We start from the raw sequence: 24,793 nt of genomic DNA, 5'->3' as shown, positions 1-24,793 counted from the left end.
AAATAAATAAAAAAAAATAAATAAATAAATAAAAAATAAAAAGAGTCTGGGACCTTTGTCTTTCTTCTCTTGCTTCTGCTCTCCATGTGCCAGGCCTGCTCCCACTACCCCACTACCCCTGCCTCCATGATTGGAGGCTTCCTGAGGCCTCACCAGGAGCAGATGCCAGCTCCGTGCTTCCTGGACAGCCTGCATAACTTTGAGCCAAAATAAAGCTCTTTTCTTTCTTTCTTCTTCTTTTTTTTTTTTTTTGTGAGGCGGAGTCTCGCTCTGTCGCCAGGCTGGAGTGCAGTGGCACGATCTCAGCTTACTGCAACCTCCACCTCCCAGGTTCAAGCGATTCTCCTGCCTCAGTCTCCCGAGTAGCTGGGACTACAGGCATGCACTGCCACTCCCAGTTAATTTTTGTATTTTTAGTAGAGACGGGGTTTCACCATGTTGGTCAGGATGGTCTCGATCTCCTGACCTCCTGATCCGCTCACCTAAAGTGGTGGGATTACAGGCATGAGCCACTCGCCCAGCCTAAAGCTCTTTTATCAACTATCCAGTCTTGCCAGGTGCGGTAGCTCACGCCTGTAATCCCAGCAATCCCAGCACTTTGGGAGGCCGAGGTGAGTGGATCACCTGAGGTCAGGAGTTCGAGACCAGCCTGGACAACATGGTGAAACTTCATCTCTACTAAAAACACAAAATTACCCGGGCATGGTAGTGCATGCCTGTAATCCCTGCTACTCAGGAGGCTGAGGCAGGAGAATTGCTTGAACCCAGGAGGCAGAGGTTGCAGTGAGCCAAGATCAGGCCACTGCACTCCAGCCTGGGCAACAGAGCTAGACTCCATTTCAAAAAATAAACAAATAAATAAATAACCCAGCCTCGGGTAATTCTTTATAGCAACACAAACGGACTAACACACACGCCGAGAAGACAGATGAACACACAGGAAGCAGCTTCTTCCTTGAACCTGAACCTGCCCATATGAGGATGACCCTGAGAAGACCGGCCCATCCCAGCCAGAAGCCCACAAGTCCGTTCTGAGACCTGTTTTCGAGTTCGGGTCTTCCCTGTTCTCAGCTTGATATAGCGGGCGATCAGTTCATTCCGACCTAAAGATTCAAAGACGGAATAGAGTTAGTTAGACTTTCAGCAGAACTTCCCCACGGCAGGGACACCAGGAAAGAAGAAAGCAGCAAGAGTCCCCAAAGGTCTACAGCAACTGGGCTGCCGGTCCCCTCAGCTACATGGAAACCAGACTGCTTGGGTTCAAATCTCAGCTCCATCTGAACCAGCTCTGTGCAACCGTAGCAAATCATTTAACCTAGCTGTGCCTCAGTTTCCTCATCTGTGCAAATAGTGATGCTAGCTCCTACTTCTGAGTGCTCCATAAACCTTGGTTACTGTCATTATTCATCATTGGGGCCAGGGCAAAAGACAGAAGTAGACTCACCATACATCTTGCCTTCATCGGACAAAATAATTTTCCGGCGGCCGCAGGGTGGATAGATGGCCAGGGCCTCCTGGAAGCTCTGCTCAATGTCTGGGCTCCACACCCCCTCTGCATCCGGGCCCCGTCACCCCAGCCCCTCACTGCCGCCGGTACCCTCCTCACTGCCTTCCTCACTGCCCGTCCAGCCGCTGCCATCGTCCAGGGCGGCCCCAGCCCGGGGTTCCCCCATCTGGGCCTGGAGGAACACAGAACTCAGCAAGCTTCCCCCAAACCCCACCCTCAAGGGACCTGAAGCTGAGAGGGCTGGGACTCTGGACCACTGGGTCTGAGGGAGGAGGGGCTCTGGGCCTGGTCTCCTGGGTCTGAGGGAGGAGGGGGCTGGGGACCTGGACTCCTGGGCCTGAGGGAGGAGGAGCTGGGGGGTACTCCTGGGTCTGAGGGAAGAGGATCTGGGGCCTGGACTCCTGGGTCTGAGGGAGGAGGGACTGGGGCCTGGACTTCTGGGTCTGAGGGAGTGGGGGCTGGAGGCCTGGACTCCTGGGTGTGAGGGAGGAGAAGGAGCTGGGTTTCTGGGAAAGTTGAGGAGGATGGGAGTGTTCTCAGGGTTTCCAGAGGAACTCAATTGTGATGAAGTCACAATGATTACCCCAGAGTGATTACCCCAGAGTAATGCCGAGGGCCATGAGGGCTAAAGGTTCGGGTATGAATTATGGGTTTTAAATAAGACAGGAGGCAAAAGCTAATGGTGGGGAAGGAAGGTGTGGGTGAAACTTTCCCAGTCCCACCCCAAGAACAGGTGCTAGGATGTGAGCAGCAGCTGCCAGCAAAGAAGAGGGGCCAAATAAGACTGAGGGAAGGTCTAGAGAGACGGAGACAGAGACTCAGAGAGAGAAGGGGACAGAGACCCAGAGAGGGGGTGGGGACAGAGACCCAGAGAGAGAGGGGGACAGAGACCAGAGAGAGAGGGGGACAGAGACCCAATGAGGCAGGGGACAGAGACCAGCGAGGGGGGGACAGAGACCCAGAGAGAGGGGACAGAGACCAGAGAGAGAGGGGGACAGAGGCCCAGTGAGGGGGGGGACAGAGACCAGAGGGGGGAACAGAGACCCAGAGAGAGGCACAGAGACTCAGAGAGAGAGGGAGACAGAGACCCAGGGAGAGGAAGGGACAGATACTAGAAAGAGAGGGACAGAGACCAGGGAGGGGGGGACAGGGGCCAGAGGGAGGGGACCAGGGACACAGAGAGAGAGGGAGACAGAGCCCCAGAGAGAGAGGGGAACAGAGACCCAGAGAGAGAGGGGGCAGAGACCCAGAGAGAGAGGGCCAGAGACACAGAGAGAGAGAGACAGAGATCCAGAGAGAGAGGGACAGAGACCCAGAGAGAGAGGGGAACAGAGACACAGAGAGAGAGGGACAGAGACCCAGAGAGAGAGGGGGCCAGAGCCCCAGAGAGAGGGGGACAGAGACTCAGAGAGAGGGCAACAGAAACCCAGAAAGAGGGAGACGGAGACCTAGAGAAGATAGGGACAGAGACTCAGGGCAGCAGCTGAGGCCGAGACCAGGAGAGACACACAGAACCACAGGCTGGGGGACTGGGGCGCCCTGCCATCAAGAGAGCCAGAACAAAGGGCCCAGGCGTCCCCTCCCCCAGCTTCCCACAACCCCCATCAGGGGAGGGGCTTGCCGGCCAGGGCGACTCCCCTCCGGCACCGGGCCCCGCCCCTCCCCTCCCCCGTGCGCCGTGGGCTCTGACCCAACTCAAGTTCCCAGCGACTTTCCGGAGGCCAGGAACAGGGAAAACTTTTTCCAATACAGTCAGATCCCGCCTCCCCGGAGGCTCCATATCCTCCACAGCTTTCCCAGGAACCCAGAGTCCAGGTCCCTATTCCCCTCCTCCCGCGGACCCTAGCAGACAAAGACCCCGGGCCAAGCCCAGTGGCGCTGCGGCGTTCAGGACCCCCGTAGGCCAAAATCCCAGCCCAGCCCTCCCCCATGTGGCCAGACAAAGGGACGGTGGAGCCGGGTAAGAAAGGTCCCCCTAATTTCCCGCCCCAGACCCTAAACCTCCAAAGAGGCAAGGCTTAAGATCCAGAAAGCCCCGTAACCTCACCTCGGCCACCCCAGAGGCCCTCCCTTCTCCGTAAGAAGGACCAAATGCCCCCTAGATTACACACGGGGTCCTTCTCACTCCAAAGTGACACCGCCGCAGACACTCGCACACCCCACACCCCGCCAGCGCCCTTGGCCCGCACCCTCTACTGCGCGCACGCCCAAACTCAGACCCAGCCGCAGTCACCCTAACTCCGGCCAGAGTTCCCACTCCTCACTGAGGCTCGGTCACGGGCGCAAATTCGGGGCCCGGGCAAAAAGAGGACTGTGAATCATTCAGAGACGGTCCCGCAAACGCACGCCTCACCTCCTAACCAGCAACTCCCCACCCCAACTCACACACCCCAAAGCAGGATCCCCGACTCCCGCCGGCGCCTTCCTACCTCCCGGCCTGGGGCTGGGGAGCCGCGGGCGGGCGGGGCGCTGCGAGGGAGAAAGTTGCCGGGAGCTTTGTTTGGGAAAAGTGGGAGGGACCGGAGGGGGGGCGGGCCCGGCCGGCGGACAGCGGGAAGGGGGATCCGACGGTGACAGTTTGGAGGAGGATTTTTGCTTTGGGAGAGATTAGTCTATCTTGGGGCCGGTAGGAACTCAGGATTTGGATGCTTGGGAAAGGAGGAGAATTGGGGATTCGGACTCCAAGTCTGAGGGAAAAGGCTGATAGGAGCCAGGAACCCCTGGTCTGAGGGAGGAGAGGCTAGGGGCTGGGACTCCTGGATCTGGGAGAGGAAAGGGCTGGAGATATGGGCTCCTAGGTCTGAGAGGGGACGGGGCTGGGCACCTGGAATCCCGGCTACCCTCTAGTGTTTGCGTATTGGGGGTGTGGAAGTGATACGAATACAAAGAATCTTTACTGTTCAGCCCTAAGGGTTTTGTGTGTGTGTGTGTGTGTTGTTGTTGTTGTTGTTGTTGAGGATTGGAGTCTGGGGATGGGTTTTGACTGATTCCTATGACAACATGGTTTCCTTGTGACCTCACCACAGTTAAGAGTCGTGGGCAGGACCACCGGGAGTTTATTGGAGGCCCACGTAAGTGCAGATTCTTCATCTACAGGCGCTAGTGGACTGGAGACGGCTGGCGGCTGTCCCAGGACGGGGAAGAGCGCTTTGGTGCCTGAGAGAAGATGACTTAGGGCCCGGTCCCTTAAGGGTGAAGGGCTGGGTGTTCAAAATTAAGGGACTAGAGGGGGCTGGAGTCCGGACCTGAGGTCCTCAAGGAAAAGGGAAGTCTGATTCCGGGTTCCTTGGAAGATGAAATATACGGCTGGATTTAGGGTTTCCGGAGAGAACGGGACTTTTTAGTGGAACCGGAGCGGGAAAATCAGAAGGGACACGGAGAAAAGGTTCCGAGACAGATACAAAATTAGAGTGAGAACTAAAACGGCTGCTCGTACTCCGGTGTCTCCAGTAAGAGGAGCCTAGGACTGGAACTCGGGGTGCCGAGGGCAAGCTGTGGGACGCAGGGGTAGGGGTCCAGTGCAGGGGCGTGGCTTTCAGCCAAGGGGCGTGGCCATCTGAGGTAGGGCGGGACTCCAAAACGAGGGCCGCAGAGAACACCTCCAGGACTTGGTCTCCAGGACTGAGGTCAACTGACAGGGGCGTGGTCTGACGGCGTGGGCGTGGCCAGGGACCGAACTCACGGCTCTGGCTTAAGGGGTGTGGTGAACGAAGGATGGGGCGGGGCTCTGCCACCGAGGGCGTGGTCATGGAATAGAGGCCGGGGCTCCTGGGTGAGGCCGTCAAGTTTGGAGCGTGGTCAGACAATAGGGGCGTGGCTACGGCTCACGGAGCGCGACCAACTCTCTAGACCAGACCTGGGCTCGAGACCATAACTGTTCGGGTTTAACAGTCCGTGGGCGGCCGGAATCCGGGAGTCCAGTGACCGGGCTGTGGTCTAGCATAAAGACGGAGCCCAGAAGAAGGGGCGGGGTATGGGAGAAGGTGAGGATTGAGATCTGGTCGTGAATGTGGGCGAAAGTGAGGGAAAGACCATTGGATGAGGCCGCGTGCTGTGGCTTACGCCTGTAATCCCAACACTTTGGGAGGCCCAGGTGGGCGGATCACTTAAGGGATTCGAGACCAGCCTGGGCAATGTGTTGAAACCCCGTCTCTACAAAAAATACAAAAATTAGCCGGGCGTGATGGTGCGCGCCTGTGGTCCCAGCTACTTCGGGGGGCTGAGGTGGGAGAATCACCTGAGCCCGGGGAGGTCGAGGCTGCAGTGAGCCGTGATTGTGCCACTGTACTCCAGCCTGGACGACAGAGTCTTGGTCTCGGAAAAAAAAAAAAAAAAAAAAGTACATGAGACAGAACCCAGAAGGGCCGGACCTGGGAGAAGAGGGGTCTTGGCAGGGTGGAGGGTGTGGGAGTAGAATAAAGAAGCAGTGCGGGAAATGAGCGCGGTGTGAGAGTTGCCTGAACTGGGGAGGCGGCCTGGGCAAGGTGCTGGAGAGGGGCGTCTTGGGTGGGGGCGTGGCCACTGTGAGGGGCTCTGACCCCGACCCTTGCCACAGCCTCCCCGCCTGCCCCCACAATGCGGCATCGGCTGGTCCTGCTGCTGCTCCTCTCTGCCCTGGTGACCCCCTCCACTGCAGCCCCTATCCACGATGCTGATGCTCAAGAGAGCTCCTTGGATCTTACAGGCCTCCAGAGCCTACTCCAAGGCTTCAGCCGACTTTTCCTGAAAGTAAGTGATAGCGGAGGGATGGGGAAAGAAGTACTGAGAAGAGGTTCAGGGACACAGAGTGGGAGATGGTTGGGGGCCAGGCAGGGGGACAGGCAGGATGAGAGTCAAAGGGACAGAGAGAGAGGGCAACAGGGAGACCAAGAGATAGGAAGAGGGAAGGGGCTGGTCCCAGGCTATAATCGCAGCACTTTGGGAGGCTGAGGCAGAAGGATCATTTGAGCCCAGTAGTTGGAGACCAGTCTGGGCAACATAGTGAGACCCTCATCTGTACAAAAAAATATGAAAAATAGTTGCAGGTGCATGCACCTGTAATCCCAGTTGCTTGGAAGGCTGAGGCAGAAGGATCCCTTGAGCCCAGGAGGTTGAGGCTGCAGTAAGCCATGATCGCACCACTGCACTCCAGCCTGGTTGACATAACAGGGAGACCCTGTCTCTAAATAAATAAAGATATACGTACATAAATAAGAGAGGAAAGGTAACAGGCAAAGAGAGAGGGAGATGGGACAGAGACAAGAGACTGGAGAAAGAGACATGAGGAGAGGGGGATGGGGACAGACAGGGATAGTAAGGCAACGGGACTGAGAAGACAGAATTGATGGCAGATGGAGGCCGCAGGTTAGGCCCTAAGTATCAGAGGGCAAAAAGTAAAGGGGATGGGAGGCACTTGGGGCCAGGCCTTGGGAGCATCCTAGCGGGGCTACAGAAGGGGCTGTACTAGGGGGATGAGGCCCAGCAGCTCACCAGTCCCTCCTCCGGCCCCAGGGTAACCTGCTTCGGGGCATAGACAGTTTCTTCTCTGCCCCCATGGACTTCTGGGGCCTCCCTAGGAACTATCACAAAGAGGAGAACCAGGAGCACCCGCTGGGGAACAACACCCTCTCCAGCCACCTTCAGATCGACAAGGTGCCTTTGCAGGGAAGCCCTTACTGGAGTCCCCTTGGGATCCCTCCATCCCTCCATCCCTCGTGCTGCAGTATCTGTTGGGAGGGAAGGAGGGCAGAGGAGGAAAGCAGGTTTGCTCTCACTCTCTCATCGGATCCTCACAGATGACCGACAACAAGACAGGAGAGGTGCTGATCTCCGAGAATATGGTGGCATCCATCCAACCAGCAGAGGGGAGCTTCAAGGGTGACTTGAAGGTTAGGACATGCCCCGCCATCAAAGTGTCAGGCCCAAACATTTTCTTTTTTTTTTTTTCTTTTNGCACATTGGAAGGCCAAGGCCAAGGATAAGCTCATGCCTCTTATCCCAGCACTTTTGGAGGCTGAGGTGGGCGAATCATGAGGTCAGGAGATCAAGACCATCCTGGCCAACGTGATGAAACCCCATCTCTACTAAAAATAAAAAAATTAACTGGGCATGGTGGCGTGCTCCTGTAGTCCCAGCTACTCAGGAGGCTGAGGCAGGAGAATTACTTGGACTCGGGAGTCAGAGGTTGCAGTGAGCTGAGATCATGCCACTGCATTCCAGCCTGGTGACAGAGTGAAACTCCATCTCTAAATAAATAAATAAAGAAATAACATTAAAATTTTTTTTTAATTTAGGTGAAGCCTGCAAATGTATACTCATGTGCATACACAAATTTAACTTACCAAAAATATAAGTACGTATTTCTTTACTTCGCAAAAGTAATACATATACATTGTAGAAATTATATATACATCATAATATCACATGTAGGATAAATTGTATGTGTATTAGCGTAGGTATGTTGTTGAAAATTTAGAAAATACAGAGAAACAAAAAGAAGAAAATAAATTCTACCATTCAAGGAATAACCACTGATAATATTTTGACATATATCCTACCATTCTTTTCATGTGTGTATTTTTTATTTTTAACAAAAATGGAATTGGGCCTGGTGCGGTGGCTCATGCCTATTGTTCCAGCACTTGAGGAAGCTGAGATGGGTGGATCACTTGAGGCCAGGAGTTTGAGAGTGGCCTGGCTAACATGGTGAAACTCTGTCTCTACTAAAAATACAAAAAATTAGCCAGTAATGGCAGTGCATTCCTATAATCCCAGCTAGTTGGGAGGCTGAGGCACGAGAATTGCTTGAAGTTGGGAGGTGAAGGTTACAGCGAGCGGAGATTGAGCCACTGCACTCCTGTCTGGGTGCCAGAGTGAGACTGTCTCAAAAAAAATAAAAACGAAAATGGAATTGTTTCTTTTTAAGGTTTATCCATGTTGTAGTGTTTCTGTACTTCATTCATTTTTTGTTGTTGTTGTTGAGACAGAGTCTCACACTCTTGCCCAGGCTGGAGTGCAGTGGCGTGATCTCGGCTCACTGCAACCTCTGCCTCCTGGGTTCAAGTGATTCTCATGCCTCAGCCTCCTGAGTAGCTGGGATTACAGGCGCCCACCACCATGCCCAGCTAATTTTTGTATTTTTAGTAGAGACGGGGGTTTCACCATGTTGGTCAGGCTGGTCTTGAACTCCTGACCTCAAGCAATCCACCCACCTCGGCCACCCAGAGTGCTGGGACTACAGGCGTGAGCCACTGCACCCGGCCAAGTAATGTCATTTTTAAAGCTTTTAATTCTTATTGCTAAATTACCATCTGTAATGGTTGCATTAATTCTTATCTCTGTTAGCAGTATATAATTAAACCCTTGTTAAACATTCATTAAATCTCATGATTGAACCCTTACCAACATCACAACATTTGGCAACTTGACAGGTGAACAATGATGATAGCTTGTTTAATGTGCATGTTTTTGGTTACTTTCTCATATATTTTTTGGAAAGTAGAACTCTTGTGTTTGTTGTCTGCGTCTTATTTTTCTACAATGACTCCCTTTTTGTTATTGATTTTTTAGGGTTCTTTTACAGCATGGGGCTGTAGTGCTTGAATCTTGTTCTATCACTTGCCAACTTTTGACCTTGGGCAAGTTTTTTAACCTCTTCAGACTTTCAGCAGAGATAATAATAGACTAGCTATGGATATGAAATGAAATCATACTTATATAGCATTAGCACAGTGATTCTCAAAGTGTGGTCCAAACCTTGAAATTCATTCAGGGTTTTTTTTTTTTTTTCTTTTTGAGACGGAATCTTGCTCTGTGGCCCAGATTGGAGTGCAGTGGCGTGACCTCAGCTCACTGCAACCTCCGTGTCCTGGTTCAAGCGATTCCCCTGCCTCAGCCTCTTGAGTAGTTGGGATTACAGGCACACGCCACTGTGCCCAGCTAATTTTTGCATTTTTTAATAGAGATGGGGTTTCACCATGTTGGCCAAGCTGGTCTCAAACTCCTAACCTCAAGTGATTCACCCACCTCAGCCTCCCATAGAGCTGGGATTATAGGTGTGAGCCACCACGCTTGGCCTCATTCGGAGGTTTTTGAGGTCAAAACTAATTTCATCATAATACTGAGATACTGAGATGTTTCTTCCCTTTTCTTTTTTTTTTTTTTTTTTTTTTTTTTGAGACAGAGTCTTGCTCTGTCCCCAGGCTGGAGTGCAGTGGCGCCATGTCGGCTCACTGCAAGCTCCGCCTCCCAGGTTCACACCATTCTGCCTCAGTCTCCCTAGTAGCTGGGACTACAGGCGTCCGCCACCATGTCCCGCTAATTTTTTTTGTTTGTATTTTTAGTAGAGACGGGGTTTCACCTTGTTAGCCAGGATGGTCTCGATCTCCTGACCTCGTGGCCTCCCAGAGTGCTGGGATTACAGGTGTGAGCCACTGCACCCGGCCTGTGTCCTTGTACTTTAACCAAGATATTTGGTCTCGACATGCTCAAGCATGTCCCGGCTCACAGCTTATGCCGCTTCCTCATTAGGAAATGTTATTACTTCTCTAGGTCTTTTCGCAGCAACTTCCTCTTTTCCTTTGTTCTCCATTGCCTTATTTAAGAAAGTTTTTTAAGTTGTTAGCCAATTGGGTTTAGCTTAGACTGTGAGATCCAGCTCCAACCAATGGAGACACGACATAGCAGTAAGGACCCAACACATAAGGGACCAATATTCCTGCCTTTCTTTGTTCATTGTGCTCTTGCGGCAGGATTGCTGATGGGCAGCACCCTTTCTGCAAAAAGTAAAATTGCCTTGCTGAGAAAACTTTTTGTCTGAATGCTGATTTTTCCTTGCGACACCAAGAAATAAGCATTTTAATTCTAACACAGATTCAAGCAATTCTCCTGCCCCAACCTCCCAAGGAGCAAGGATAACAGGCACGCACTACAACATCCCGCTAATGTGTCTTTTGTTTCTTTTTTGTATTTTTAGTAGAGAAGAGGTTTTGTCATGTTGGCCGGGCTGGTCTTGAACTCCTGACCTTGGGTGATCCGCCCACCTTGGCCTTCCAAAGTGCTGGAATTACAGGCAAGAGAATTTTTTTTTTTTATTGAGACGGAGTCTCGCTCTGTTGCCCAGGCTGGAGTGCAGTGATGCGATCTCAGCTCACTGCAAGCTCTGCCTCCTGGGTTCATGCCATTCTCCTGCCTCAGCCTCCCAAGTAGCTGGGACTACAGGCACCCACCATCACGCCCAGCTAATTTTTTTGTCTTTTTTAGTACAGATGGGGTTTCACTGCATTAGCCAGGATGGTCTCAATCTCCTGACCTCATGATCCACCCGCCTCAGCCTCCCAGAGTGCTGGGATTACAGGAGTGAGCCGCCGTGCCCAGCCTGTATCGTTTTCTTAATGACTTACCTTAGTTTCTAACAAATCCGTGGTACAGTAAGTTATATTAAGACATAGTATTTTTATGGTTTCTTTTTTTAATTATTATACTTTAGGTTCTAGGGTGCATGTGCAGAACGTGCAGATTTGTTGCACAGGTGCATGTGCCATGGTGTTTTGCTGCACCCATCAGCCTGTCACCTGCATTGGGTGTTTCTCCTGATGCTATCCCTCCCCTGGTCCCCTACCCACAACAGGCCCTGGTGTGTGATGTTCCCCTTCCTGTGTCCATGTGTTCTTATTGTTCAGTTCCCACTTGTGTGTGAGAACATGCAGTGCTTGGTTTTCTACTCTTGTGTTGGTTTGTTGAGAATGATGGTTTCCAGTTTCATCCATGTCCCTGCAAAGGACATGAACTCATTCTTTTCTGTGGCCAAGTAGTATTCCATGGTATATATGTGCCACATTTTCTTTATCCAGTCTATCATTGATGGAGATTTAGGTTGGTTCCAAGTCTTTGCTATTGTGAATAGTGCTGCAATAAACATACATGTGCATGTGTCTTAAAAAAAAAAAAAAGTACAATAAATATCCCTATAGTCTCTTTTCCATAAACCAAAATTTCTCAAGGTTGGCATCATTGGCATGTGAAGCTGGATAATCTTTGTTGTAGGAGCTGCCCTGTGCATTGTAGGATGTTTGGTAATATCCCTGGGCTCTATACCCACTAGAGAGAAGTTGCCTCCTGCTGGGCACGGTGGCTCACACCCGTAGTCCCAGCACTTTGGGAGGCAGAGACAGGGGGATCATGAGGTCAGGAGTTCAAGACCAGCCTGGCTAACACAGTGAAACCCCGTCTCTACTAAAAATACAAAATATGGGGCCAGGCGTGGTGGCTCATACCTGTAATCCCAGCAGTTTGGCTGAGGCAGGCAGATCATGAGGTCAGGAGTTCGAGACCATCCTGGCTAACACAGTGAAATTCCGTCTCTACTAAAAATACAAAAAAATTAGCCAGGCTTGGTGGTGGGCACCTGTAGTCCCAGCTACTCGGGAGGCTGAGGCAGGAGAATGGCGTGAACCTGGGAGGCAGAGCTTGCAGTGAGCCGAGATCACGCTACTGCACTCCAGCCTGGGCGACAAAGCGAGACTCCATCTCAAATAAATAAATAAATAAATAAATAAATAAATAAATAAATACAAATATGGCCGGGAGCAGTGGCTCATGCCTATAATTCCAGCACTTTGGGAGGCCGAGGCGGGTGGATCACCTGAGGTCAGGAGTTTGCGACGAGCCTGACCAACATGGAGAAACCCTGTCTCTACTAAAAATACAAAATTAGCCAGGTATGGTGGCGCATGCCTGTAATCCCAGCTACTCAGAAGGATGAAACAGGAGAATCATTTGAACCCAGGAGGTGGAGGTCACAGTGAGTGAAGATAGCACCATTGCACTCCAACCTGGGCAACAAGAGCGAAACTCTGTCTCAAAAAATAAGTAAATAAATAGGCTGGGTATGGTGGCTCACACCTGTAATCCCAGCACTTTGGCAGGCCAAGGCAGGTGGATCACCTGAGGTCAGGAGGTCGAGACCAGCCTGGCCAACATGGTGAAACCCTGTCTCTACAAAAATACAAACAATTAGCAGGGCGTGGTAGCAGGCAACTCTAACCCCAGCTACTTGGGAGGCTGAGGTAGGAGAAATGCTTGAACCTGGGAGGCAGAGGTTGCAGGGAGAGGGGATTGTGCCATTGCACTCCAGCCTGGGTGACAAGAGTGAAACGCTGTCTCAAAAAAAAATAAAAAATACAAATACAAAAAGTTAGCTGGGCGTGGTGGTAGGCGCCTGTAATCCCAGCTACTCGAGAGGCTGAGGCAGAAGAATTGCTTGAACCGGGGAGGCAGAGGTTGCAGTAAGCTGAGATTGTACCGTTACACTCCAGCCAGGTGACAGTGCGAGGCTCTGTCTCCAAAAAAAAAGAGAAGTAGCCTCCTGACCTGCACCGGTTGTAACACCCAAAAATCTCTCCAAACTTCGGTTGAGAACCCCCGGCCTAGATTGTGGCTTCTTAACATTTTATCTATTTTTATTTTTTTTTATTTCTGAACCATATGACAGTAAACGGCTGACATCACGACACTTCACCCATAAATACTTCAGCAGACACTCGAGACTGATATATTCTCCCACAAGACCACACTACCATTTTGTTTCTTTTTTTTCTTTTTTTTTTTTTTTTTGAGACCAAGTCTCACTCTGTTGCCCAGGCACAATCTCAGCTCACCACAACCTCCATCTCCTGGGGTCAAGCGATTCTCCTGCCTTAGCCTCCTGAGTACCTGGGATTAAAGATACGTGCTACCGGCCGGGTGCGGTGGCTCAAGCCTGTAATCCCAGCACTTTGGGAGGCTGAGACGGGCGGATCGCGAGGTCAGGAGATCGAGACCATCCTGGCTAACACGGTGAAACCCCGTCTCTACTAAAACATACAAAAAACTAGCCGGGCGAGGTGGCAGGCGCCTGTGGTCCCAGCTGCTCAGGAGGCTGAGGCAGGAGAATGGCGTAAACCTGGGAGGCGGAGCTTGCACTGCACTCCAGCCTGGGCGACAGAGCGGGACTCCATCTCAAACAAAAAAAAAAAAATGCGTGCTACCGCTCCTGGCTAATTTTTGTATTTTTAGTAGAGACGGGATTTTGCCATGTTGGCCAGGCTGTTCTCAAACTCTCGACCTCAGATGATCCACCCATCTCGGCATCCCAAAGTGCTGGGATTACAGGCATGAGCCAACGCACCTGGCCCACAGTACCATGTTCACACCCAAGAAAATGTGGCTATCAAACTGTTTTGGGTGTTTGTTTGTTTGGAGGTGGAGTCTCACTCTGTCACCCAGACTGGAGTGCAGTGGTACAATCTCAGGTCACTGCAACCTCCACCTCCCAAATTCAAGAGATTCTCCCACCTCAGCCTCCGAATAGTTGGGATTACAGGCACACACCACCAAACCTGGCTAATTTTTGTATTTTTAGTAGAGATGGGGTTTCACCATATTGCCTACGCTGGTGTCAAACTCCTGATCTCAAGTGATCCACCCACCTCAGCCTCCCAAAGTGCTGTGATTACAGGCATAAGCCACCATGTCTGGCCTTTCAAACTGTTACTGTGGTATTACTTTGCTAGGGCTACTGTAACAAAGTACCACAAACTGGGTGGCTCAAACAGAAATTGATGGTCTCACAATTCTGGAGGCTGGATATTCCAGATCAGAATGTCAGCAAGGTTGGTTCCTTCTGAGGCTGTGAGGGACAATCTGGTGCTTTGCTGGCCACCTTTGGTGTTCTTTGGTTATGAAAGCATCATCCTGATCTCTGCCTTTGTCTCCATCTTCTGTACTCCGTGTGCATTTGTGTCCGAATTTTTCCTTAGCATAACACCACCAGTCACAGGCCAGGCACAATGGCTCACACCTGTAATCCCAGCACTTTGGGAGGCTTGGCGGGCGGATTACCTGAGGTCAGGAGGATGAGACCAACCTGGCCAACATGGTGAAACCCCGTCTCTACTAAAAATGCAAAAATTAGCTGGCATGGTGGCATGCCCCTGTAATCCCAGCTATTCTGGAGGCTGTGGTGGGAGAATCACTTGAACCCAGGAGGCAGAGGCTGCAGTGAGCCAAGATTGTGCCACTGCACTCCAGCCTGGGCTACAGAGAGAGACTCCATCTCAAAAAAAAAAAAAAGAAAAAAAGAACACCAGTCATGTTGGATTAGGGCCCAACCTAATGACCTCATCTTCACCAATTATATCTGCAATGAACCTAGTTCTAAATAAGGCCACATTCTGATGTATTAGAGGATAGGATTTCAAAATATGAATCTGGGGAGGAAAGAATATGGTTTCTGGATCTTGCTCTGTTGCCCAGGCTGGAGTGCAATGGCACGATCTTGACTCACTGCAGCCTTCGCCTCCCAGGTTCAAGTGATTCTCCTGCCTTAGCCTCCCGAGTAGCTGGGATTACAGGAGCGCGCCACCACACCCAACTAATTTTCATATTTTTGGTAGAGACGGGATTTCATCATGTTGGCCAGGATGGTCTCAAACTCCTGACCTCAAGTGATCTGCCCACCTCAGCCTGGAGAAGTGCTGGGATTACAGGCATGAGCCACCAGCCACTGCATCTGGCCAGAAGGAAACAATTTAACACCTAACAATCTCCTGCAGGGCTTCTCAGACCTCATCTTACTAAAAGGCAGACTGACTCAGCAGGTCTGGGTGGGGTGGGACCTATTAATTTGCATACCTAACAACAGCAGCCCACCCTTTGAATTTCAAGGACCAAATAGACACTCAGTCCATATTCAAACTTTCTCCCTCGACTCAAAGCTGTCCTTGAAAGCTTTTGATTCATGATCAATGAAGGATCACACATTGCATTTATGGTCATGAGTCTTCAGTAAACCCAAGAGCTTTTAGTCCCAAAGTGCTTTGTACATTTCAAACTGCTACCCTCTAAACCTCAGAGAGGATTTAATCCTAAAGTGCTCTATAATCCCAACAGGCATTATAATCCCTGAAGTGCTCTATTACCTCCCTTTTGAAAGCCCTCAAACAAATTTTCCAATCCCAAAGCATTCTACAAACCTCAGAGTATTTGTAATCCTTAAGTGTAAACCCAAGTGCTTTGTAAACCTCAAACAGGGCTTTTGAACCCGCAAAGCATTCTGTCATCTGCAAAGTGGGCTGAATAGGTCAGTGCGGACTGACCATCCTGGGGTGCTATTTGGAGTATGAGAGGGTCTCCTTGTTCTTCCTCCCCAGGTACCCAGGATGGAGGAGAAGGAGGCCCTGGTACCCATCCAGAAGGCCATGGACAGCTTCCATGCAGAACTCCATCCCCGGGTGGCCTTCTGGATCATGAAGCTGCCACGGCGGAGGTCCCACCAGGATGCCCTGGAGGACGGCCACTGGCTCAGCGAGAAGCGACACCGCCTGCAGGCCATCCGGGATGGACTCCGCAAGGGGACCCACAAGGATGTCTTAGAAGAGGGGACCGAGAGCTCCTCCCACTCTAGGCTGTCCCCCCGAAAGACCCACTTACTGTACATCCTCAGGCCCTCCAGGCAGGTGTAGGGGTGGGGACTGGGGAGCACCTGCCTGTAGCCCCCATCAGACCCCACCCCAAGCACCATATGGAAATAAATTTCTTTCTTACATCTAACAACACCATCTCCTTTCGGCATTTATCCCCAAGCCCCTGCCAACCAGACCATGGCAAGGACCCCCAGTCCCAGCTCTGAGCATGACAGCTGGCTGTGCTAGCTCTTGCCTAAGTGTACCAGGCTTGATTTTCTCATTCAGGCATTGTCTATGCTGTAGCTCCATCTGTCCACTCAGCACCCAACCCTGTCACCTCCAGCCCTGTCTGCACTCCCAACTCTTAGCTTTTTTTTTTTTTTTTTGGAAATGGTCTCACTCTGTTACCCAGGCTGGAGTGCAGTGGCGCAATCACAGCTCACTGCAGCCTCGACCTCCCAGGCTCAGGCGATCCTCCCACCTCAGCCTCTCAGTAGCTGGGACCACAGGCGTGCGCCACCATGCCCAGCTAATTGTTGTATTACTTAACACAGGGATCTCCCTATGTTGCTCAGGCTCGTCTTGAACTCCTGGGCTCAAGTGATCCCTTCCCCTCGGCCTCTCAAAGTGCTGGGATTACAGGCTTGAGCCACTGTGCCTGGCCCCCAACTCTTTCACTCCAGCCCTGTCTGTTTACGTGGCCCCTGTACTGTTACTGCCATAACAAATGGGCACAAACTTGGAAACTTAAAACAACACAAATGCATTATTTCACGTATCATCCTGGTCAGAAATCCAGGATGGCTCCACCGGCCCTCAGCTCTGGGTTTCACAGGGTGTCAGCCACCCGAGCTCTCACTGGGAGGCTCTGGGAAGAAGCTGCTTTCAAGCTCATTCAGATTTTCAGCAGAATCGAATTCTGGGCTCGTGGGACTGAGGTCCCCATGTTCTCACTGGCTGTCAGCTGGGGGCCACCAACCCTTAGCTCCAAGAGGCCTCTCTCCGGTTACTGCAGGTGGACCTGACATCCCAGAGCCACAGCCCAGTGCCATGGCAGGACTCTGACTTCCCCTTGTGCCCCATCTCTGGTATATCTTCCTCTTCTGGCAGAGACGGTCCTCTGCTTTGAAGGGCTCATGTGACTGGACTGGATCTTCCTGGACAACATACTTACAGGTTCCAGGAATTAGAGGGTGACCATCTTTGGGGGACCACTATCCAGCCCCACTCAGGTCCTTCCCGTGTCATCTCCACCCTCGACTCTGTTGTGTCCACACCCGCCTATCCTCGTCTTCATCTTCTCATTCTCTGACTCACCCCGATGGAAGGACTCTATCTCCAACATGCTATTTCTCTCTTTGTCCCTCTATCTGACCCTCCCTGCTCACCACCCCAAACTCCCTCACTTCCAGGCCTGATGCCTCGTCCAAACTTGGAAGCTCACAGAGCTTGCCTTTGGTGGTCTGTCCACTTTGCCCTTCCCCAGGGCATTTTCTGTCCCCTCTGAGAATCCTCCGTCATGACCCATCAAGGAGAAGGCTGATCTGATCCTCCCCAGAGCTGAGTCCCATCTAGGACCTGGACATGGCATATACTCTCTCCCTTGAGGCCCAAGCTGAGCGCTGGATCACCCCATAGACTCACACACTCAGGAATCCAACAGTGAGTACAATGAATGCAAGTCAACTTTTTTTTTTTTTTTTTTTGAGACAGAGTCTCGCTCTGTCGCCCAGGCTGGAGTGCAGTGACATGATCTCAACTCACTACGATCACCGCCGCCACCCAAGTTCAAGTGATTTTCATGCCTCAGCCTCCCAAGTAGCTCGGACTACAGGTGCTCACCACCACACCCAGCTAATTTTTGTATTTTTAGTAGAGATGAGGTTTTACCATGTTGGCCAGGCTAGTCTCAAACTCCCAACCTCAGGTGATCTGCCTGCCTCATCCTCTCAACGTGCTGGGATTACAGGCATGACTCACCACGCCCGGCCAAGTTTGGCTGCTTCTAAGACCTCTCTCCTTGGCTTGAGGATGCCTGCTTTCTCACTGTATCCTCACACTATGTTTTTTTGTTTTGTTTTGTTTTTGAGACAGAGTCTCGCTCTGTCACCCAGGCTGGATGAAGCGCAGTGGCGCGATCGCCTTTCAGGCTCAAGAGACTCTTCTGTCTCAGCCTCCCAAGTAGCTGGGACTACAGGCACACACTATCATGCCCGGCTAATTTTTGTATTTTTTAGTAGAGACAGGGTTTCACCATATTGGCCAGGCTGTTCTCAAACTTCTAACCTCATGATCTACCCACCTCGGCCTCCCAAAGTGCTGGGATGACAGGCCTGAGCCACTGCACCCGGCCCACAGTGGCTTTTATTTGCAATTCTAGAACAGGGCAGTACCTCATTCTAAAAAGTAGAATGAGTGTTCCCATGAACCGAGCAGAGAAAGGTGGTTTACGATCTTGGCTCACTGCAATCTATACCTCCCGGGTTCAAGTGATTATCCTGCCTCAGCCTCCTGAGTAGCTGGGATTAAAGGCTCCTGCTGCCACACCCAGCTAATTTTTGTATTTTTAGTAGAGACGGGGTTTCACCATGTTAGCCAGGCTGGTCTCGAACTATGACTTCAAGTGATCCATCCACCTCAGCCTTCCAAAGTGCTGGGATTACAGGCGTGAGTCACCGCACCCAACTAATTTTTGTATTTTTAGTAGAGACAGGGTTTCACCATGTTGGCCAGGCTGGTCTCGAACTCCTGACCTCAAGTGATCCACCCACCTCGGCCTCCCAAAGTCCTGGGATTACAGGTATGAACTACTGTGCCCAGCCAGGGATTACGTTTTTCATTTTTTTTTTTTTCTTTTTTATTACAGAACAATTATCTGTCATCAAACTATCCTTTCAGATTCGCTTTGAATATCTCCTTTCTTTCTTTTTTTTATTTTTTTTCTTGAGAGGATTCTCGCTCTGGCGCCCAGGCTGGAGTGTAGTGGGCACGATCTCAGCGTCACTTGCAACCTCTGCCTCCCGGTATCAAGCGATTCTCCTTGCCTCAGCCTGCTGAGGCAGCTGGGGTACTATAGAGCGGCCCACTCTACCACTGCCTGGCATAATTTTTTGTATTTTTAGTAGAGACCAGAGTTTCACCATGTTTAGCCAGGGATGGTCTCCATCTCCTGACCTCGTGATCCGCCCGCCTCAGCCTCCCAAAGTGCTGGGATTACAGGTGTGAAACACCGTGCTCGGCCCCAACTGATCATTTCAAAGTTATTTTACTTGTGGCCAGGTGTGGAGGCTCATGCCTGTACCCCAGCACTTTACAAGGCTGAGGCGGGTGGATCACCTGAGGTCAGGTGTTCCAGACCAGCCTGGCCAACAAAGTGAAACCACGTCTCTACTAAAAATACAAAAAATTAGCCGGGCATGGCGGTGGGTGCCTGTAATCCCAGCTACCCGGGAGGCTGAGGCAGAAGAATTGCTTGAACCCCGGAGGCGGAGGTTGCAGTGAGCCGAGATCACGCCATTACACTCCAGCCTGGGCAACAGAGCAAGACTCCGTCTCAAAAAACAAACAAACAAACAAACAAAGTTACTTTACTTGTAAAGGTTAAAACAGAGGGGACTTCCTTATCATGCTAGCTAGAAGATGTGGCTATTATTTCTCTCTCTCCTGTCTCCTCTAAATTCTCAGAGGTCAGATAATTTAGTTTCAGCTTCCTGACATGGAACTGTAGCATGAGTGACTCCGCTGGTCTCTTGGGCCTAGTGCAGGAGCTCAGTCCAAACCAATGGCTTCCTATAAAGTTTATTTAACAAGGCAAATCTACAGAGACAGAAAGCAGATTCACGGTTACGTGGGGTTTCAGGGAAAGAAAGGTTGAGTTAGGGATAATGGCTAAGAGATGTGGGGCTTTGTTTCGGAGTGATGAAAATGTTCTAAAATTAATTGTGATGATTGTAGAACTCTGTGAGTATACTGAAAACCACTGAATTGGCCGGGCGCGGTGGCTCAAGCCTGTAATCCCAGCACTTTGGGAGGCCGAGACGGGCGGATCACAAGGTCAGGAGATCAAGACCATCCTGGCTAACACAGTGAAACCCCGTCTCTACTAAAAAATACAAAAAACTAGCCGGGCGAGGTGGCGGGCGCCTGTAGTCCCAGCTACTCAGGAGGCTGAGGCAGGAGAATGGCGTAAACCCGGGAGGCGGAGCTTGCAGTGAGCTGAGAACCGGCCACTGCACTCCAGCCTGGGCGACAGAGCGAGACTCTGTCTCAAAAAAAAAAAAAAAAAAAAAAACCACTGAATTATACACTTTAAATGGGTAAACTATGTGGTGTGTGAATGATGACTCAACAAAGCTGTTAAAGCAATTAGTTAATTAACAATTCTATTACCCTGAACAACTCAGGGTTTAGGGGACTAACCCCCTGCGAAGGAAAAAATCTGAAGATCAATTTTGACTCCCCAAAAACTTAATGACCAATAGTATGCTATTGACCAGAAGCTTTACATAAACAGCAGATGAACACATACTTTTTATGATATATGTTTTCTGGGATTTTTTTTTTTTTCTTTTTTTGATACAGGATCTTGCCCTGTCACCCAGGGTGGAGTGCAGTGGCATGATCATAGTTCACTCCAGCTATTTGTTTGTTTGCTTGTTTTTTGAGACGGAGTCTTGCTCTGTTGCCCAGCAATTCTTCTGCCTCAGCCTCCCGGGTAGCAATCCCCCCTCCTCAGCCTCCCAGGTAGCCAGGACCACAGGTAAGGCTCTCACAACCACACCTGGCTAATGTTTGTATTTTTAGTAGAGATAAGGGTTTCACCATGTTGCCCAGGGGTGTCTCCAATTCCTAGGCTCAAGCAATCAGCCCACCTTGGCCTCCCAAAGTTCTGGGATTACAGGCATGAGCCACCTTGCCTCGCTGTGTTATATGTATTATATACTATATTCGAACAATAAAGTGAGCTACAGAAAAGAAAATGTTACTAAGGAAATCAGAGGAAGTTAGGAGAGGGTTAAAAAAAAATAAAATCACCAGGCACGGTGGCTCACGCCTGTAACCCCAGCACCTCTGGAGGCCGAGGCGGGAGGACCACCTGAGGTTGGGACTTTTGAGATCAGCCTGACCAACATAGTGAAACCCCATCTCTACTAAAAATACAAAAGTTAGCTGGGCGTGGTGGCACATGCCTGTAACCCCAGCCATGTGGGAGGCTGAGGTAGGAGAATCATTTGAACCCGGGAGGTGGGGGATGCAGTGAGCCGAAATCATGCCACTGCACTCCAGCCTGGGCAACAAACAAAACAAAACAAAACAAAACAAAAAATTGTAAGGAAGATAAATTGCATTTCCACTAGTGTACTGTACCAAGGGTAACCCTAAGTTTATGTCTTCTGTTGATAAAATGAATTGTGTGTCTGAAATGGTGGGCAACTACAGCTACAGACTACAATCTGTACATCCAGCAAGTCAGCTTTTTCTGGTGTGTCATAACTTTTCTCTGCTTCTTGGGAGCACTTCCAGCATCATTCGTGGCACTTCATGTGGGTCCCATGGTGTTCCTCAAGGTTTACCATATTGCACTAAACACCGTGAAAAATATGTGATAATCTCAAGAGATCACTTTACTGCAATATACGATTTAGGAAAGAGACCAACTGCTCACTGGAAGATGATTAGCATCACACAGCATTTTGAGCAGATACCCACAGCACTTGAGCCCACTGCAATAGCAATGGAAAGTGGCTGCAAAAATACTACCACAGTACAGTCTTACTGCAGTGAATTTTATGCAGTTATGACTTAATACTGCATCTTTACGTTTGTTTGCATTTCTCTCGACTTTTAAAGGTGCCATGTATAGTCTGTGTTTGTATACATAAGTTTTGATACACTAACTTTTTGTTTGTTTGTTTGTGACAGACTCTTGCTCTGTCACCCAGGCTGGAGTGCAATGGCACAATCTTAGCTCACTGCAACCTCCGCCTCCCTGGTTCAAGCAATTCTCCTGCCTCAGCCTCCCAAGTAGCTGGGATTACAGGTGCCCGCCACCACGCCTGGCCAATTATTATATTTTTAGTAGAGATGAGGTTTCATCATGTTGGCCAGGCTGTCCTCGAACTCCTGACCTCAGGTGATCCTCCCACCTCAGTCTCCCAAAGAGCTGGGGTTACAGGTGTGAGCCACTGCGCCCAGCCACACCTGGCTAATTTTTTTTATATTTTTAGTAGAGATGTGGTTCACCATGTTGGCCAGGCTGGTCTCAAACTCCCGACATCAAATGATCTGTCTGCCTTGGCCTCCCAAAGTGCTGGGATTACAGGTGTGGGCCACCATGCCCAGCCCCTGCTCAATTTTAGACACTGCAAGAACTTCTGCTGGTCCATCATCTCATCTCTCATGATCTTGGCCCTTGGGATCTTTGATGAATAGAAACCTTTAATACTGGTATAATCAAATTCATTTTTTTGACTTATGATTCATCCTTCTGAGATCCCTAAAAGAAGTCATTTATACTTTCCTAAGTTTTCTTTTATTAACTTTATAGTTTTACCTTTTGCATTTAGTGCTTTACTAGCAGCTGGTCTCCACTTTACATTATTATGTTATAGAGAAGGAGGGGGCCTGAAAGCCTCTCAGTGCTCAAGATCTTTGAAGACTTAACTGGGCATTAGCTCAATGAGAGAGAAAGAAAGCAATAGAGGATGGGGACAGGCCACTCTCTCCTGGGCCTTGCTTCCCCCAAGAAAATCCCATGAACCCACCCACAACCACTACATCTCAGACTATTTCAGCGTCTTCCTCCCAGTGGCTTCACACACCTGGGTGAGACCCCCAGCATCTACTCAGTTACTAGGTCTGGTATTCCCTGATATTATCCTGATTTTTTGACTGGAAAAAAGGTGTTAATTCATAAGACTTTGGGGTTTATTTTTTTTTGGGGGGGGGCGGGGGACGGAGTCTCACTTTGTCGCCCAGGCTGGAGTGCAGTGGCGTGATCTCAGCTCACTGCAACCTCTGCCTCCTGGGCTCAGGTGATCCTCCCACCCCAGCCTCCTGAGTAGCTGGGACCACAGGCATATGCCACCATGCCCGGCTAATTTTTGTAATTTTTTTTTTTTTTTTTTGTAGAAATGGGGTTTCTCCATGTTGCCCAGACTGGTCTCAAGCTCCTGGGCTCAAGCGATCTGCCTGCCTCAGCTTCCCAAAGTCCTGGGATTACAGGCATGAACCAATGTGCCCAGACCCCTGACACTATTCTAAGCAATGGGGATTAAGCAGTGAATAAAACAATGCCCCAGCCTCATGGGATTTGGTGGGGGAGAGAAACAGTAAATATCTATCAACCAATGGTAAATGCTGTGAAGAATAAAGCAACATAAGGCAGAAAGGAAACTCCAAGGGGACTGAGCTCATCTTAGATAGGGTAGTCTCTCTGATATATACAGAGACTGAACTGGGGTAATGGAGCAAATTCTGTCCATGGTAAATCTGGAGAAAGAGACTTTCAGGCTGAGGGAATAGTAAGTGCAAAGGTCCTGAGGTTGGAAATGGCTTGGCTTGATCAAAAACAAAGAGGCCAAGGTGGACAGAGCAGTTATTGATGGAGATAAATAGGGAACAAGATCACAAAAGTAGACGCAGGGTACAAGAGAGCAGACCATGCAGGGTCTTTGGGGCATAGTGAGGAGTTTTTATGTTACTCTATTTAAAATGGGAAGTGAGCTAAGTGTTACAGTTAAGGAAGTAACATATATGTATTTACTCATCAAAAAGATTATCCCAAACTTTTGCTTGCCACTATGGATGGAGTAGCTAGTAGCTGACTAACTCCCCACTAAAAGCTATAAAAGCTGAATACAAGCCGGGTGTGATGGTTCACACCTGTAATTCCAACACTTTGGGAGGCTGAGGCAGGCGGATCACCTGAGGTCAGGAGTTCAAGACCAGTCTGGCCAACATGGTGAAACCCCGTCTCTACTAAAAATACAAAAATTAGTCGGGCACGGTGGCGGGCACCTGTAATCCCAGCTAGTCAGGAGGCTAAGGCATGAGAGTCGCTTGAACCTGGGAGATGGGGTTTCCCCATATTAACAAGGCTGGCCTTGAACTCCTGACTTTGTGATCAACCCATCTCAGCCTCCCAAAGTGCTGGGATTACAGGTATGAACCATCACGCCCAGCCAAGAAAATTAAATTATTTCCAAGGGAAGATAATACCATCTAATTTTTATATTTTAATTTAAAAATGACCAGTCTTTCCAGGAAACAAGACCACATGACAGAAAACCAAGAGAAAAAATATACACTAGAAGTATGTACCCAAAGGTGATCCAGATATTAGCGTTCTCAGATATAGGCTTTCAAGTAACTATAATATGTTCCCCAAAAACAGATGAAAAGATGGATAATTTCATCAGAGAACTGGAATCTAAGGAGGGGGGAAGAATCCAATATAAATTCTAGAACTTAAAAATAAATTAATTAAAATTAAAATTCAGTAGATCAGTCCCACAGCAGGTTAGACACACTGGAAAACAGATCAATAGAAAATATCTAGATTAAATTACACAGAAATAGGGTAGAAAATACATTAAAAACATATGAGACATACAGGTCATGGTTAAAAGGTCTAAGAAATACATATTAGAGGCCGGGCGCGGTGGCTCAAGCCTGTAATCCCAGCACTTTGGGAGGCCGAGACGGGCGGATCACGAGGTCAGGAGATCAAGACCATCCTGGCTAACACGGTGAAACCCCGTCTCTACTAAAAACTACAAAAAAAACTAGCCGGGCGAGGTGGCGGCACCTGTAATCCCAGCTACCCGGGAGGCTGAGGCAGGAGAATGGCGTGAACCCGGGA

General features: G+C 49.9%; 2 protein-coding genes across 6 annotated transcripts in view; one reads left to right on the top strand and one right to left on the bottom strand.

Annotated features, from left to right (window-relative positions):
- TEAD2 (TEA domain transcription factor 2) overlaps nucleotides 1-1,731 on the bottom strand; it is a 22,732-nt gene extending 21,001 nt beyond the window's left edge. Inside the window, 2 exon segments of the mRNA XM_017882036.1 lie at nucleotides 1,039-1,103; nucleotides 1,445-1,731. Of these exon segments, the coding sequence (XP_017737525.1) occupies nucleotides 1,039-1,103; nucleotides 1,445-1,673 (294 nt within the window). The 5' untranslated portion in view covers nucleotides 1,674-1,731.
- Nucleotides 1,732-1,898: 167 nt separating this feature from the next.
- On the top strand, nucleotides 1,899-16,075 carry DKKL1 (dickkopf like acrosomal protein 1). Of its 5 annotated transcripts, none has more exons than XM_017882231.1 (5): nucleotides 1,922-2,144; nucleotides 6,063-6,235; nucleotides 6,998-7,138; nucleotides 7,282-7,374; nucleotides 15,676-16,075. In XM_017882231.1, the coding sequence occupies exons 1-5, from the start codon at nucleotides 2,114-2,116 to the stop codon at nucleotides 15,985-15,987; spliced, it is 750 nt and encodes a 249-aa protein (XP_017737720.1). In that variant the 5' UTR covers nucleotides 1,922-2,113; the 3' UTR covers nucleotides 15,988-16,075. The 5 variants fall into 5 exon arrangements, with proteins under 5 accessions (XP_017737723.1, XP_017737720.1, XP_017737722.1 ...); XM_017882233.1 differs by lacking the exon at nucleotides 1,922-2,144 and adding an exon at nucleotides 4,593-4,956; XM_017882235.1 differs by lacking the exon at nucleotides 1,922-2,144 and adding an exon at nucleotides 5,095-5,490 and having other exon boundaries at nucleotides 6,192-6,235.
- Nucleotides 16,076-24,793: the final 8,718 nt, after the last annotated feature.

This window comes from Rhinopithecus bieti, unplaced genomic scaffold, assembly GCF_001698545.2.
Source record: "Rhinopithecus bieti isolate Rb0 unplaced genomic scaffold, ASM169854v2 scaffold_12070, whole genome shotgun sequence".
NCBI lineage: Eukaryota > Metazoa > Chordata > Mammalia > Primates > Cercopithecidae > Rhinopithecus > Rhinopithecus bieti.
Note: the sequence above shows the minus strand (reverse complement) of the source record. Positions and strands in the feature narration are given on the sequence as shown.